This window comes from Tamandua tetradactyla, chromosome 1 (assembly GCF_023851605.1).
Source record: "Tamandua tetradactyla isolate mTamTet1 chromosome 1, mTamTet1.pri, whole genome shotgun sequence".
Lineage (NCBI taxonomy): Eukaryota > Metazoa > Chordata > Mammalia > Pilosa > Myrmecophagidae > Tamandua > Tamandua tetradactyla.
The window spans coordinates 174,260,951-174,275,846 of NC_135327.1; the positions used below are offsets into that span (position 1 = coordinate 174,260,951).

At 45.8% G+C, this 14,896-nt stretch overlaps 1 protein-coding gene across 1 annotated transcript in view; it reads right to left on the bottom strand.

Moving 5' to 3' along the window:
- Positions 1-14,896, bottom strand: part of PLXNA4 (plexin A4) — a 464,554-nt gene that overhangs the window by 89,103 nt on the left and 360,555 nt on the right. Inside the window, exons 6-9 of the mRNA XM_077135733.1 lie at positions 12,222-12,345; positions 11,327-11,480; positions 9,987-10,086; positions 7,310-7,424 (exon numbers count right to left, since the gene is read on the bottom strand). Coding sequence (XP_076991848.1) covers positions 7,310-7,424; positions 9,987-10,086; positions 11,327-11,480; positions 12,222-12,345 — 493 coding nt within the window. The remainder of the gene's footprint in view (positions 1-7,309; positions 7,425-9,986; positions 10,087-11,326; positions 11,481-12,221; positions 12,346-14,896) is intronic.

Sequence of the window (14,896 nt, forward strand, 5' to 3'; positions counted from 1 at the left end):
CCATCTTCCCAGATTCTGACCTGACTCATCCTGAGATTCCAGGTATAAAACCATCTATAAATCTGATACCCCTGGGAAATTCCAGAGAAACTTCCATGTTTCTCCACCACTCTGTCTGAGGACCTGTTTCAGAGCAGTTCTGTCATGGTCCAGGGGCTCATGCCACCCAGAGCTTTGTCCCACCTTTGAGATTCCTCAACTGGAAAGATTCCCCTCCCTGGACTGGGGAATCCCAGAATAATGAGTATCAGTCTATCTTTCTTATTTTAGTTCCATGGTCTTGAAAAGTGCTCTAATCGTTGCTTTGCTTTAGTATCAAATGGAGATCAAAATTTCCTCCTCCAAAGGACCGTTTTCGGAGACTCTGTGAACAGACATGCACAAAGTGTCTGGCACAGAGTGAGCAAGCACTCAACAGAAGCTTGTCCTTTTCTATCATTTATCCTAGCTCAGCCTGCACTTTGCCCCTCATTGACTTCCTTTTCCTACCTCATTCCCTAAGGGCCCATCTCCCCTGTTCCTGCCTCTGTACACTTTTCCATAGTTATCTCGTCAGCTCCCACTGTCTAACTCACTCCACCCTTCTAGGCTTCCATTCTTACCTTGAATCTGACTAATTTAAACAGCTCCAGTGCCCTGAACACAAGGAGACAGGTGGTGAGGTCCCAGTTCAGTCCACTGCTTCCCTAAGAGTAATCCCCTTTTTTGGGAGGTGACAGCCTAGAGCTGCACATCTCGTGTGCTCTGAGATAGGAGACCCACCAGCTAACCATGTGGGCTTGGAAGAGTCCCTTAAGCCCTCTGGGTTTCCTTATCCATAAAATGAAGAGGTTGGATTAGATTAGATGAGTTTTATAGTTCCAATTCTATTACTAATCCAATAGACGACCTGCGTATATCACTATGTAATCTTTTTGAAGCTCAGTTTTCCTATCTCTAAAATGGGAATCACAATACCTTCTCAACTAGTTCAAAATGGTTTTCAATACCAACCCACTGAATGAGTGCTGGAGGGGCTGGGGTGTAGGGAGCTTTGTGGAGGAGGTGGACCTATGAAAGTGGTTATTTTCCAACCAATAAGGAATCATTTTACTGTTTTAATAACTGATATGTTGTACTGGCTATGGTTTTAAGATACAAATATGATTCTAGTTAATGTGGTACAAGATTAGTCCAGTGCATGTTGCATCACCTTTACACATTTTTTCCATGTTCTCTGATTTTATAGCAAAACAGATATGATCACTCCCATTTTCTAGAGGAAGAAACTAGGGGCACAATTTATTTCTTCAGTGCCTATGATGATGATGACCACAATATTTTCATCAGATATTTTATGGCTTTTTGTTTTTTGGTCCACATGTGATTATCCAGTCCCCAGACAGAATTCCTCAAAAACACACGGCTCTTTTCTCCACAAGGAAGATATTTCTCTGAGCTATCAGTTGAAAGGGTCAGCTCTTAGCGAATAGAGAACACCTGCATTTAACAACATTACTTGGCGATAAATGCATACAATAAGAACCACACTCCTCTGAAGGCTGTTTGCTGGTGGCTGCCTTCTGCAGCTGTAAAAATGCACCGAGGGTGGGGAGTGGCAGTGGCTTGAAGTGCAAGAAAATATTTAATGGCTTGGCATTCAGGAGGTGGCTCCAGGTCAACTGTCTAGCCTGGCGCACATATCGGACTCTGCTTAAAAGCACATAAAAGTAAAGATAACATGGTTAATTGCAGGGCGCAGGAACAAAAAGCCAAAATCTAAAGCAAGAAAGATGCCTTCCAGTGTTCTACATCCAGCATGTCAGTGGGTGCATTATACAGAGGTTTCATTGCATATTTAAATAATTGAACAAGGACATAAAGAATGTTGTGGCGCTGGGAGGGAAAAAGGTTGCCTTCAGGGCTATTTACAGCCTCTGGTGTGTTTTCAAGATGAGGGCTCTAACTCTCCCAGTTGCAACACCAAGATTGAGGGAAGGTGAAACTCTAGGGTAGAGCTGGGGCCACACAGCACCTGAGGTCGCTAAGGAAAAAAGTGATTGGAGGGTCACCCTTCCTTCCCCATGTCACCTCGGTTCCCATCAATTCCAAAGACAAGCCAGCTCTCAGCCCAATCAATGCCCCCCCACCCCCAAATTTACACTCACGTTCTCAAACCCACCATGCCCAATACAAAAATATAATGCACCATATATTTTCTTGCTGTCCCCTAAGTTTATAATGCCATTAGCATGATCTACGATGGGCTGGTTCATAGAGAGAGCAAAGTAATAATACAGAAAGGAAATACCCATAACCTTAAGGAGGTTGGGCAGATGGGATTGAATTAGGGGACTGATGGAAAGTGCAATTGCCTGGAGAAATCGCAACCCAGTAATGGAATGAATACCTGGGGGTGGGGGTAGGTGGGAGGCCATAGATTTAAGCAAGTTCTCTAGGCGGGTTTGGCATTGTTTTCTCAAACGAGGATGAAGGGCATGCTAGAGCTGGCTCTGTGTGCTTGGGTTGCATCCCAGGAATGGCTCCCCTTGCCTGATTTACTTCCAGTGTCCAGTGGGGATAAATGTGCTTGGCATGCTCTTGGGGCTTATTTCAGCACAGAGGCAAGCAGCAATCTAAGTGCTGGAACCGTTCTTGCCAAGAGGACTTGGCCACCAGGAGCACCAGGTTTCATGACAACGGTGCTGCTGTGGATTTCTCTTCAGGCATGCTGGGGGTAGTAGAGAATACAGGGAGAACCTTTGAAGCATAGCTTTTGAAATCAACTAGAATGCATTTCGTCTCCTCTGATCTTAAAACTGTTCTCTGGAGTAAGCAATCTGGTCAAACATCAAGAGGAGAGGGGTTGTCGGGAAACTCCTCTCTGAGCTTAGACACCTGTGGGCCAGATGTGCTTTGCTCTCCTAGTGCCTGGAGACCAGAGCTCCAGCAGCAGCACACTTCAGTTTTAAGTTTAGATGAGAAAGCAGCAAAACAGCCCATTGAGGACCACTCCTTGGTCTTTGGATTTGCTTTTCCATGGAAGTTGGTCTTTGTTCCCCCAGAGTCACCATCAATTACATGGGCATGTTGGAGAGGTTCAGGTCACGCAGGTAGAGCCTGGAGATTCCAAAGCCACTTGGGGATGAGTCACTGGCTCTTCCAGCTTGGGAAAGGTGAGGATAACTCTGTCAATGCCTGCCCCTGTGACAGACCATGCCCTTGAGTAATAAGGAGTCTCAGTAGACACTGGGAGAACAGGACCGAGGCCAGGAAGACACTGTCATCCCATTTTGGCTTCATCTCACACGTCCTCTCCCTCTTCTGTTTGGTACCCAGGGTCTGGCAGCCGATCTAACAATTCATGGTTGTTATCACAATGCCATCGTTGGTTGAAACAAAATCATTCCTTGTAACTGGGATATAGCTACTATAAACAGCATATGTTATTGAGCATTCTATTTCTAATAATTGTAATTATGCTAGCATTCCTGCCATTAAAGAATAACAATGATCGACCAGCTCTCTATTTCAGACCAGTAACTTCACCTGAATGTACTCTTTGTTCAGAAAAAAGGAGGTAATTCAACATTCCCGGTGATAGTCAACAAAGCCAGTGTTGAAATTGGAAGATGCACAGATCAAAGTCTTCCTGGGGATACAAGATGGTGCTGTGGAGATGAAAAGCCACCTGGCAGCCCCACTCTTGGCTAACAAAAGGACCCTGTCTGCAACCCCACACTCAAAGATTAAAAGAAACTGAAAACCAGGAACTTCCAGAAAATTCAATGAGGCCTGGACCTTGCCTTCATTCCAAGAGGGGGCTGAGCTTGGACATCTAGAAGAGCTGCAGGCCCTGGGACTGTGTGTGTCACTCCTGTGGGTAAGTCTGGGAGCCTAAAACTCTGACTTAACCCTCATCCTATGGTATAGCATCTTGGATGTGGATTTCTCATAGGTGCTTTTCACCTTAGTCCCATTTACAGTTACAGAATCTTAGAGATCATGCAGAACAATGGACCCAGTCTACAGATGGAAAAAGTCATAAGTTAGTGCTTCAGGGCAAATGTTGCCGTTTAAAAATCCATCAAAATGCCTTGCATATGGCCATGGTCAGGAATTGTGTGATGAACAATGAACCATGACACTGTGGCAAAACTTCAGCTATAACAAGCTCACACATAAAACAGAGAAGGACACATGTCTAGTGCTTATACAAAATCACAAAATCACCTTTCGAAGGTGAATTTTTCTTTGTCATCTCTTGTACCTACTACTATCTCTTCCCAGAAACAAAAATATAAGGAAAAATAGAAAACACCGTAACATAAATAAAAAAAGTCACCATATTTCCATTAGTATCCAAGGGTTTTCTTTTAATCTCTGAAGACAAGTATTTCCTTCCATTGACCCAAAATAGCGGCAGCTAGTCCACCCTTCAGGGAAGATGCTGCTAGGACAACCATCATGAGGTGGTCAACACTGGTGTCTCCTCCATGTTCACATTCGAAATCACCCCAGTTTTGAGCTGGGTAGAATGCAACCTCCAAGCCTGCACAAGCAAGCATGCCCTTAGAGAGCTTCCTTCTCTTAGAGTAAATAAGTGGAGCCAAAGTTAATTCCATCCAGTGATACGAAGAGGAAGGCCTGGGGGACTCCCTGGAGCCCTGTACTGAAATGGCCTGTTGGGGTCACAATTATAAGGCTCATGTTAAATGGAAAGTATTGACGGGCAGCAGCGAGCCGTCAACCAGACCACCTCCATGTCTGTCTGCATCTCATGTTCCTCCAGGCCTCCTCCTTTCTCAGGGTCTCTGGCATCAAATCCTCTGTGATGCTGTGAATCCCCAGCAGCCTTTGCCAGCGCCAGGTAGAGGGGTTTTGTGTCTGGCTTGCAATCTGGGTACTTGAAGGCGTCGTCCTTCTACAGGATCCCTGAATTGCACTGGGAATCACGGTGGGCCTTTTTTTTTTTTCTCTCTTCAAGTTCTTTTTTCCTTCTTTCTGAGCAGCAGATGCAAGCTCCTTTCATATGGTTAAAAGAAAGAAACTCGGGACATAAGGAACAAGAAAGAAAAAGCAGACATTTGAAAACCTCCTTCAAGGTAATTAAATGATTAGGAGCCTTTGAAATCCACCAGATAGCTCAATTGTTTTTGCTTTCATTCCATTCTTTCAGCCTCTCCACACACTAAACCTCTGTCAGATACACTAGTGTGGAAAGCTGGAGGGAGGCTGAAAATCTCTTTGTTTCTGCTCCCATCAAGTTATTTGCAGGTTTCAGACAAAAACAAGAAGAGTTTGCTTCCCGGGACCTTTGGCCCTAGCTTTGGGGGTCAGCCACCTCTTTAACTCCTGACTCCGTGCCCCAAAATATAGACCTGGGATTGGGAAGACTGCAAAGTCTTTTATAAGGGTCTTCATGCCAAGAGTGTGTCCTTTAGCTGTCTAACCCATGTGTGTCCTGTTATCTCTAGAACCATCCTTTCTGAGTTAAAGAAAAACAGAGAACTGATTCATAAACATCAGATTTATACTTTAAGTTAATTAAAGCCAAAATGGAACCCCTTTCCTCTCATTCCTTATAAGGAGATAATCTAGGCCTGGATTTCCTTTCTTGATTGTGAATTCAGAGTAGCCCATTCCAGCCCTGGCCAGATGCTGTTATGGAGGGAGAGGGCCAGCTTGAGTGGTCAGGTCCTCCACTCACATGGGATTATTCCCTCCCCCTGACAGCCTCACCATCTCTTGCCCTTAAGATAAATTGTTCTGCCCACTCTTCACGTATAGGACTTCAACTCAGCCATCAGCACCGGGACAAAATGGGATTCAGGGCAGGGATTATCTGATTGCTAGGCATACTTGAGTCATTTCCCTGTGGCCTAGGGGAGCACAATACAGCAGGTGTTGGTAGCAACTAAGTGGGGCCTACATGGCTCATTTCTTTCACCTTCAGAGTCAAGACAGCTTCCCTCCTGCCATTAAGGGTTTGGCCAAAGTTAGGTTTTCCAGTGTGGTGCAAGTCTAGGGGAAGAGACTGAGGACACCATGATGGGCCTCTCTGTTCCTATGATGCCCCTCCTGTCCCCTAAAGAACCCCATCCTTCCTGCACCAGGACAGTGTCCTGATCTCACAACTGCAGGGATTGTTGCATGGTCACAGCACCTGTGTGGGTATGTGAAGGGGAGGCTGGACCATTCACCTAAGCTGGGAGTAGGGTGAGGGATGGGGAAGAAATGGGGGGCAGCATTGGAGTTGGGGGAGGGGTATTTGCTGGATCCTGCTTGAGTCCATTGTTGGCTGAGAGAGTGCAGGCCAGGCTGGTGGCTCTGTCCTTGCAGAGAAAATGTATGGTATTGCCGGAGCAACAAGTGGGGTCCAAACAACACTACTACTTTATGTTTGTTTATCTATCTAGTCTACATAGCAGCATTTTAAAGCAAACACTCTGTATAGAACTACTGGCTGGATGGTGGAAGTCACACACCTATGTAAGAAACACAATAACAATGTGTTTGAACAATGGACTTTATCAAAGGGCTTTTATGCCCATTATCTTTGAGGCCTTCATCAAAAAATTTACATTCTTAGAGAGGAAACAGCATCCGCAGCAAAATATTTTTATTATGATGATAGTTTTCAAAGATAAGAACGAAAATCAAGAGGGAATAGAAATGCAATGACTTAGCAAAGGATCCCTAACTCTATCTCGGTGAGTCTCAAACTTGGATCTGCATGAGAATTTATCAGAGGGCTCGTGAACAGCAGATTGCTGAGTCCTACCCCCAGAGTTTCACAGGCATTTGGTCAGAAATGCATGAAACTGTATTCTAACTAGTTCTCAGATGCTGCTGACCTGGGAACTAGACTTTGATATCCACTTCACTGGCTAATCAGTTGACCATTCTTTTATTCTTACGCTTCACTCTTGTAACTCAGCTTGCCCCCGTTGATCTTAAATCTTCTCTATGGGTCCATCTCCTACCAGTCTCCAGTCCTTAATGGAGGAGCCTGTGCACAATCCTGCATGTAATTAAAATTCTTTCTATGACACACATTTGTCTGGATTGTTTTAGAACTTACCTGGCCAATGGAGGAACCACCTGGCTGGAGCCTAGAATTTGCTTGAGACGTTTTCTGTAACAGAACCTCCAAGGCAGATCCAGCACACTATGCTTGTTTATTGCTTTCATAAACTCACCTCTGAAGAGCCAGGGTTGGGGAGGAAAGGGAGGTCCTGAGAAATTCGCCTTTGGTTTCTCTTCTTAAGGGAACATCTGCCCGTGTCCCACCCTACAGCATTCATTGCATTGGCTGCTGGGGACCTACCTCTGGCTGCTTCACCCGGCCTTCCTGGAAGGAGCAAGTTTTGGGGTCATGGGTACAGACATGCCGATATTTACACCAGTGGCAGCGGTATGGGCTCTCCACACAGGACAGGCACCTGGATACAGAGGAGGAAGGGGCACAAATCAAAGAACCTGGATAAGCCCAAATCAGAAGGCTTAAGTCTCCAAGATCTAGTGAAACATTTCTAGCATGAAGAGAAGCCATCCTCGAACACCATTGTTCAGGGAGAGCAGATCTTACACAAATTTCTTCTCTTTGTCTCTAGGTCCTCAGGAAGCAAATCATCTCTGGCCTTGGCCCCTCTCCCTCCCTTCAAACATGTAGCAGATAGCCCTGGTCAGACTCCCTCCACTTCCATAGGCTGGTATCCTCTTTCGGCAAAGAGGGGACCAATAAACTCTGGAGTAGAGGGCATTGTCCAGATGGACTGTCAAAATTGGAGCAAACAAAAAAATTGAGTTTTAATTCAAACTGTCTCCACAGTCTCAGCTTTCAAGGACCCACATGGACCCACCCTGGTAGAGGAAGCTCTCAGTATTCTTGGCTCCTCTATAGCTGACAACTCCACTTCTACCCCTTACTCTCAGGAGGTAAAAGCAACTTTATAGGTGCTACTTCCTGCTTAAAAACTCAAAACAGTTCCTTTTTCCCAAAGGATAAAACCCAAATGTCTTGCCACGCAAACGAAGTCCTTCCTCACGCTCAGGTTCACCCGCACTCTTCTCGTTGACATGGTTGGTACTTCTGCCATGACCAGGCCATGCTCTCTTCACATGCCATTTCCCTGTCTGGAATACTACTTCCCCCTTCCTTCCACCTGGCCAGCTCCTCCTTGTTCTTTAACCAAAGGACAGTTGGGTGATCACATTGGGCCCTTCTCCTGCTAATCTCTTTTTTTTACATCTCTATGACAGCACCACCCATATTGTATTCTGTTTCAATTATTTGTCCAGTTTTTTCACTAGTCCTTGAGACATGGACTCCTTGGGTGATTAAATCTTTGAGTCTTACTAATTTTTTAATCTTTCCTGACTAATGAGTAATACATTGCCTTATACATAGTAGATGCTTAAAACCATTTTTATTGATTAATGGAGGTTTCATACGTGATTTCATACAACTAGTCTGCTTTCCTAGAAAGGCAAGAGGGGAGTGAGAGTTTCAGCCACCTAGAGTTGCCTGTGGCTTTCAGTGGTAAAGCCACAGGCAACTCCAGGGTGAGAAGAAGAAGAGAATCCTAGTTTTGAGATACTCATTTTTGGTTCGGATATCTGGCTGCCTACTTAATCGGGCCCCTGAGGAGAGCCAAGATTTGGACTTACAACTGTCATAATCAAGTAGACAGATCCTAAAACACCAGCATAAAGCAGCTCGTCCCCATTGCCACCAAATGTCTTTGGTCATATCAGTTTGCTTGTCTTGAATAGAGAGGAAAACAGAATAGCATGCTCAAGCAAACAGGGCTTTTTGAGATAAGATCCTTTGGTTTCCAAATGTGGTCTGTTCTCTGGCGTTTCCATGAGATTGTGTGAGGAGATGGGTGGGTTCCTAGAGAGTGGGGTTCCAGGCTTCCTAAACCCTCAATCAGAGTAACAATTACTCCCATATATTTTGCGTATTGGGTTTCCATCCACACATCATTTCAGTTGGAGGCAGGTTTCTATGGTTAAAAAAGACCTGCAATCCCCAATCGAATCCCAGCTCACCATTTAATAGGGAAAATAATAATAATATAATAGCAAAATTTGGGCAGTGCTTAAATTATGAGCCAGACATAGTTCTGAGTGTTATACTTATAATAGCTCTTTTAATCCAGTGGCCATCCTGTGGGATAAGCAGGGCTGAGGGGGCCACCAGTATAATGTCCCAGCCAGAATCTGCTCTGATGGAATGGTGCCTTTGCTATGTTGATTGTTTAATATTTTGGATGATATCCCTGGAAGGGGTGCTACAATTTCCTCATTTTAATAGAGGAAGCTGGGGCACAGAATGTTTAGTTAAGTTTCCAGCTAGCCTGACTCCAAAGCCTGAGCATCTGCCTTCTCTGCCTTCCCTGTGTTTCCTTGGGAAGTGGACTCTTAACTCACACAGAGTCACAGCCCTAGTTGGGCTTTCTGATCCCCCTGGCCAGACTCTGCCCACCCTGGACCTTTCTGTGTCCCTCTAACACTCACCAGCCTGAGACCGGACCCAGCATGCTGGGGCTGCAGAGCGCTGAGCATTCAGGTCAGTTGCTAGACCTCCTGCTGTCCCTGAACACGTGGGGGCCTCTTTCCTTGCTCAGACTTCTCCTCTCATGCCAGGTGAGATGCACCTCCCCTTCCCCCAGCAGGTGGTGGGAAATTGAATCTGATTAGAAAGATTTATGCCAGAGAAGATGTATGGGCTAGGAATTTGGAGATTCTTACTCCATAAGTCCTCACTCTGCTCATTCTATTTCCTTTCCATTAACCCTGTGGGTACCAGATATATCTTGACTCCTTCTGGGAGTGAAGGAGGCCTCCTGACAGAGCCTGTAGAAAGCAAATCCTAGGGAACAGTGGTGGGGCCTTTTATCTCTGGATGAACCATTTAAAGAGAGTCCTATGCAACATGACCTTACTCCTCCAAACTTGACCCCAGGCAAGGGAGCTGAGAGCCAGTGGGGGGCACTTACGAATTATGGACACTGCAGTTGTAGAAGACAAAGCTGGTGCTGGCAAAGGTCATGCCTGTCTCCTTAGACTTGAGTTGCAGCTGTACAACATGGTGGTCCCCTGCAGGGCAGAGCCAGTTGAGAGTGAAAGAAGAAGGCCAAGGCCCCAAGTCAGGGTCTTTCTGAGAGAAAGCCCCCCCCCCCCAGGAAAGACAGCCTGCTCCCCCATAGGTGTCTCAGCTCTGACAGGACTTTGACTCAGCAGGGCCCGGCCCCCAGACATCCTCAAGGGCAGCTGCAGAGGGGGGTTCTGTTCTACTCCTCCTTCTGCATTGTATCACTTACACCCCCCATTTGCTCAACTCCCCCCACTCCCACACACACTAACAGGTATCAAATATCCAGATGTGCCTTCACATGCATGATGTGCGTGCCAGAGTCACAGAATTACAAACACCCAGGGAGGAACAGATATGTAGACTCTCAGCAATGCTGCCACAATGGGAGCAAGAGGCTTTGCGTATATGAATGAACCACATGGGTTCATTCCCCATCTCTGTCAAGAAAGACTCTGTTCTGATGCCCCCTCCTCTGTTGGGCTCAGGGCTCCACTGGGACAGGCATTCCTGGAATCCTCGGCTGGTGCCAGGGTGGAGCTGGAGCCCATGTTTAATTCACAGCCTTGACCCCAGACCTCCACTTCCAGCCTTGGTTTCTGCTTTCCCTGAGAGCCTCATTAATCAATCAGCTCCAAACAAATGTGACAAGCCCAAATGGGAGGGACAATTAGAATCAATCTGCCCAGGCCAGGCCTGTCTCTTGCTAGCCCTGAGCCTCTGTCTACTTCCCCACCACCCCTTGCCCCCAACCATGGTGCAGCTGCCCACGAACCTCAGGCAGCTCTGAGGAGATGGGGTGGGGAGGCAGGGATGCAGTGGTCCAGGGTGAGAGACCAAGCAGGCTGAGATCAGGGATAAGAAGCCAGATGACCTGTGTACTCCCATTCCTGCTCCTGACCTATTCCCCTTCTCCAAGCCAGTCCTCTCCCACTCTAGTACAGTCTTTGAACTCAGTCTTCATCATGCTGTCTCCTAGCCGATTCCCTCTATTCATCCACTCTGCAGCTGTTCCTTCCTTAAGATGAGGTCGATTAACCTGGGGCTGAGATGGAAGGGTTTCTATAGTCGATTCCAAAGGTCATGGGGGGGGGCCCTTTCTTCCTGTAACATACTCAGCAATCAACACCCCTTCCTTTGACCCTCCTCTACCTGTAGATCCCTGACTTCCACATCTGCCCTTAGTTCCCCTCGCATGCACAGGAGAAAGGATGTGCCATCCGCCTTGTCTCCTGGGATGCTCACCATTCTCCGTGATTATCTGGGGCACCTCCTTGGCTGCAGGGGAGTAGCACTGGATCTGATTGCCAACCACCAGCCCATCCATCTCTGACAGGTCCTCAAAGGTGCAGTTAACGCCAGCTGACAGCTCTGGGACATTATAGGTCTCCAGGACCAGCTGTGAACAGTTGGGCAGGGGGAGAGAGAGGAGGAAGGAAAGGTAGAAAAAGGAAAGGTATGGAATAAAGGAAAAATGAAGGAGAGAAAGAGAGATCAGAGAAAAATAAAAGACACAGGAAAATAAAAGGCAATATGAACACAGAGAAGAGACCCAGTTTAGCACAAGTGCGGTACAGAGAAAAAGATGGGGTGCAAAGAGACAGAGACAAAATAGACTTCATTTGACTCTGAAGGGATTTGACCTCAGTGCGTGTGAACATTTAGGGGATTTGTGAAGAAAGTATTGGGCAGGACTGAGGTATTGTGGATCAAGCACTTCCATTTTTGGAAAAACGGCAACACCAATTTTCCAGTGCAAGAATCTGGGAGCCATCCTTATCACATACACTTTTTTCATTTTACCAATGAAGATATCTATAAAATATCACTCTCTTTCTTCACCAGCCTTTTGATCATTTTTAGTTTTTCTTTTTACCCATTTTGCATATTTTGATCATTTTCAGTATATTAGTTTTTCTGTCTTTCTATCCATTTTGCATATACGCCCTTCCCAATATTATCGGTTCACGCCCTCCTCTTCCATCCCTAATGGACATTTATTCTTTCACATTCCCTGGCACTGCTCTTGAGCTACTTCTGCTGACCAGATCTGGCCTGAGGGGGCATCAGATTGAGGCCCTTTTTTTGGAGAGGAGAGGGTTCTTTCCTGCATCTCTGGGCCCTATCCCATGACCCTTACCAGCACATTGTACTGAGAGACGGAGATGTTGTTGGGATGGACCGTTAGCCGGACACATTGCTTCATCTCTGAGGCAAATCTGCGGGGCTCCCTGGACCGCTCACATCGTTCCTTCCGGGTACACCTGAGAAGGACATACCAGTGAGTTACTCAGGAGAAAGCTGCTTAATCTAGCAAGAGGCCTGGCACCGAGGTCGAGCATCTCCAGCAGCTTTCAAGATTTCTCAACCAGGATGTGTCCAAACTCATCATATCCAAAACAGATCTTGTTTCCTTGTCCAAACCAGGTCCTCTTCCTTATGCCCAAACTTGGAAAATATGGTAATTTCAGACCCTAGTTTCCTAATACAGAAACCTGAGAATCATCCTCAACCCTTTTTACCACCTCATCATTCTCCTATAAAGAGGTGCTGAGTCCTATCTATTCTATGTCTCAAATCATCTTCAGTGCTTGCCATTCTCTTACCCTCCACTGGCAAACTAAGACTTTTTCTTTCCATGAAAATCCTCTTTCAGGCTTCCTTATCTTTGTACATGCCGTTTTTTTCTGTCTGGACTGCCTCCTCCCCACTTTTCCACCTGTGCAATCCCTATGCATCCTTCCAGACATCACTTAACTATCAACCACCTGCAAAGAAACTCCCCCCCCCCCCAACCCATAAGGCAGATTAAGAGCTTCCTCTTCATGGTCTGATAATACTTTGGAGTTTCCTATGCTCTAGAACTTTTTAGAGTCTATGATAATATTAGGCTAAGTGCAGTCCTCTTCTACCAAGCGTGAGCACCTCAAAAGAAGAAACTATGTCTGAGTTTCTTCTCAGACATAGTCTGAATCTCCTGAAACTGTCATGTCCTAGCAGTCAGAAAATAAATGTGTATGGGTGGAAGGGAGAGAAAGGAAAGCTCGAAATAGCATAATATATAGCTGATTCTCGGGCCAGATTGCCTTGGAACAGAATTACAGGCACATCGTAACTGCTGTATAAGGTTTGCTATTATTATTTAATGTCCTGTGTTGGGCAAGGTGAACTGCATCACAGGTAGACCAGATCCAGTATGATATGGGATTAATGAATGAAAGATGCACATAAAAGAATGGATATCACCTGTTTTAGTTTGCTAAAGCTGCAGGAATGCAATAAACCAGAAATGGAATGACTTTTAAAAAGGGAATTTATTACGCTGCAAATTTACAGTTCTAAGGCCACTGAAATGTCCAAACTAAGGCATCCAGGAAAAGATACCTTAACTCCAAAGAAAGGGCTGGTGATGTTCAGGGTTTCTGTCTTAGCCTGAAAGGTACATGGTGATGTCTGCTACTTTTCTTCTCATTTCATAAGGCTTCCCCAGGGACGTTTTCCTTCTGTATCTCCAAATATCTCTGGCTGAGTGGGCTCTGTCAGCTCTGAAGCTTTCTCCCAAAACAGTCCCCTTTTAAAGGGCTCCAGTGAGCAATCTCACCTTGGATGGGTAGAGATGCATCTCCATGGAAACCATCTAATCAAAAGTTACCACCCAAAATTGGGTGGGTCACATCTCCATGGAAATAATAAAAATATCCCACCCAGCAACATTGAATGAGGATTAAAGAGCATGGTTTTTCTGAGGTACATGAAAATTTCAAACTGGCATACCACCCCAGTGGACAAAGAAAACATAGGGGAGGGTATTTAAGCTCTAATGTTGGGGCCAGGACTATCGCTTCTGTACAGTGGAATTCATGCAAGGAGGTATTTGAGTTTCAGGAAACAGTATTTAATCCAAGTCAGATAAGCCTTGTGAACCAGGAGCTTCACTGAGTCATCATATTTGGAAACTTTGGACTACCAATTCTGCTCTGGGGTAAGGAAAGCAGCGTCCTCAAAGGGACAAGTTAAGATAAGATGGAACAGAGATTCACTCCTAAACTGCTGATCTCTTTCAGTTAAAGAGAAAACACTTGCAGAGGAAGGAGGATGTCAGGAGGTGTTGCAGATCAGGAGGGAGCCATGGACGAGAAGTTTAGAAGAGAACAGAGCAGCCAAGTATGGGAAGCCACGTCAGGCAGGAAATAATGGAGAGAGCAGATGGATGCAGAGGGGGAAAGGAAATGTGGGAAGAGAGGGACCTGGCACCCACTGACCGGGGGGTAACTTTCAGGCTCAGAGGAAAGCTGGGGGGCCTCCGGGTGAAAGGGTCTCATCCCTGTCACAGGGGAGAAAGGTACCTTGTCCTCCTGGGATGAGTGGCCTGGCAGTGGGGAGTTTGTGAGGAAGATTTAGTAAAGGAAGTGAAAAATCACTGAAGGCCATGGGCTAAAACTGCCCCCTCCAAGGATCAAGAAGAAAAGGGGCACCAGGGGACAGAAAGGAAGACCTTAGAGTAAATTGGACGTGTAATGAGAAAGTAAAAAATGATCCTGAATACTACAATCCTACAATCCTAACTACAAGTTATTAGGTTCTTTATTAGGCACTGTCATTTAAGCCTGACAACAATGTCCTAAGGAAACTGCAGAGGAGAGTAGTTAAGTACCTTCCTAGAGCACCAGAGGGAACTCAGGAGCCTGCCATCTAGCCACTGAGCTCTACTTCCTTAGGGACAGAGTTCCTTGCTGCAGGCTAAACCCTTTTCCTTGCCAACTTTTTCCTTTATGTACTTAATAGCAATTTAGGTGAAAATCACTTTTTTTTTTT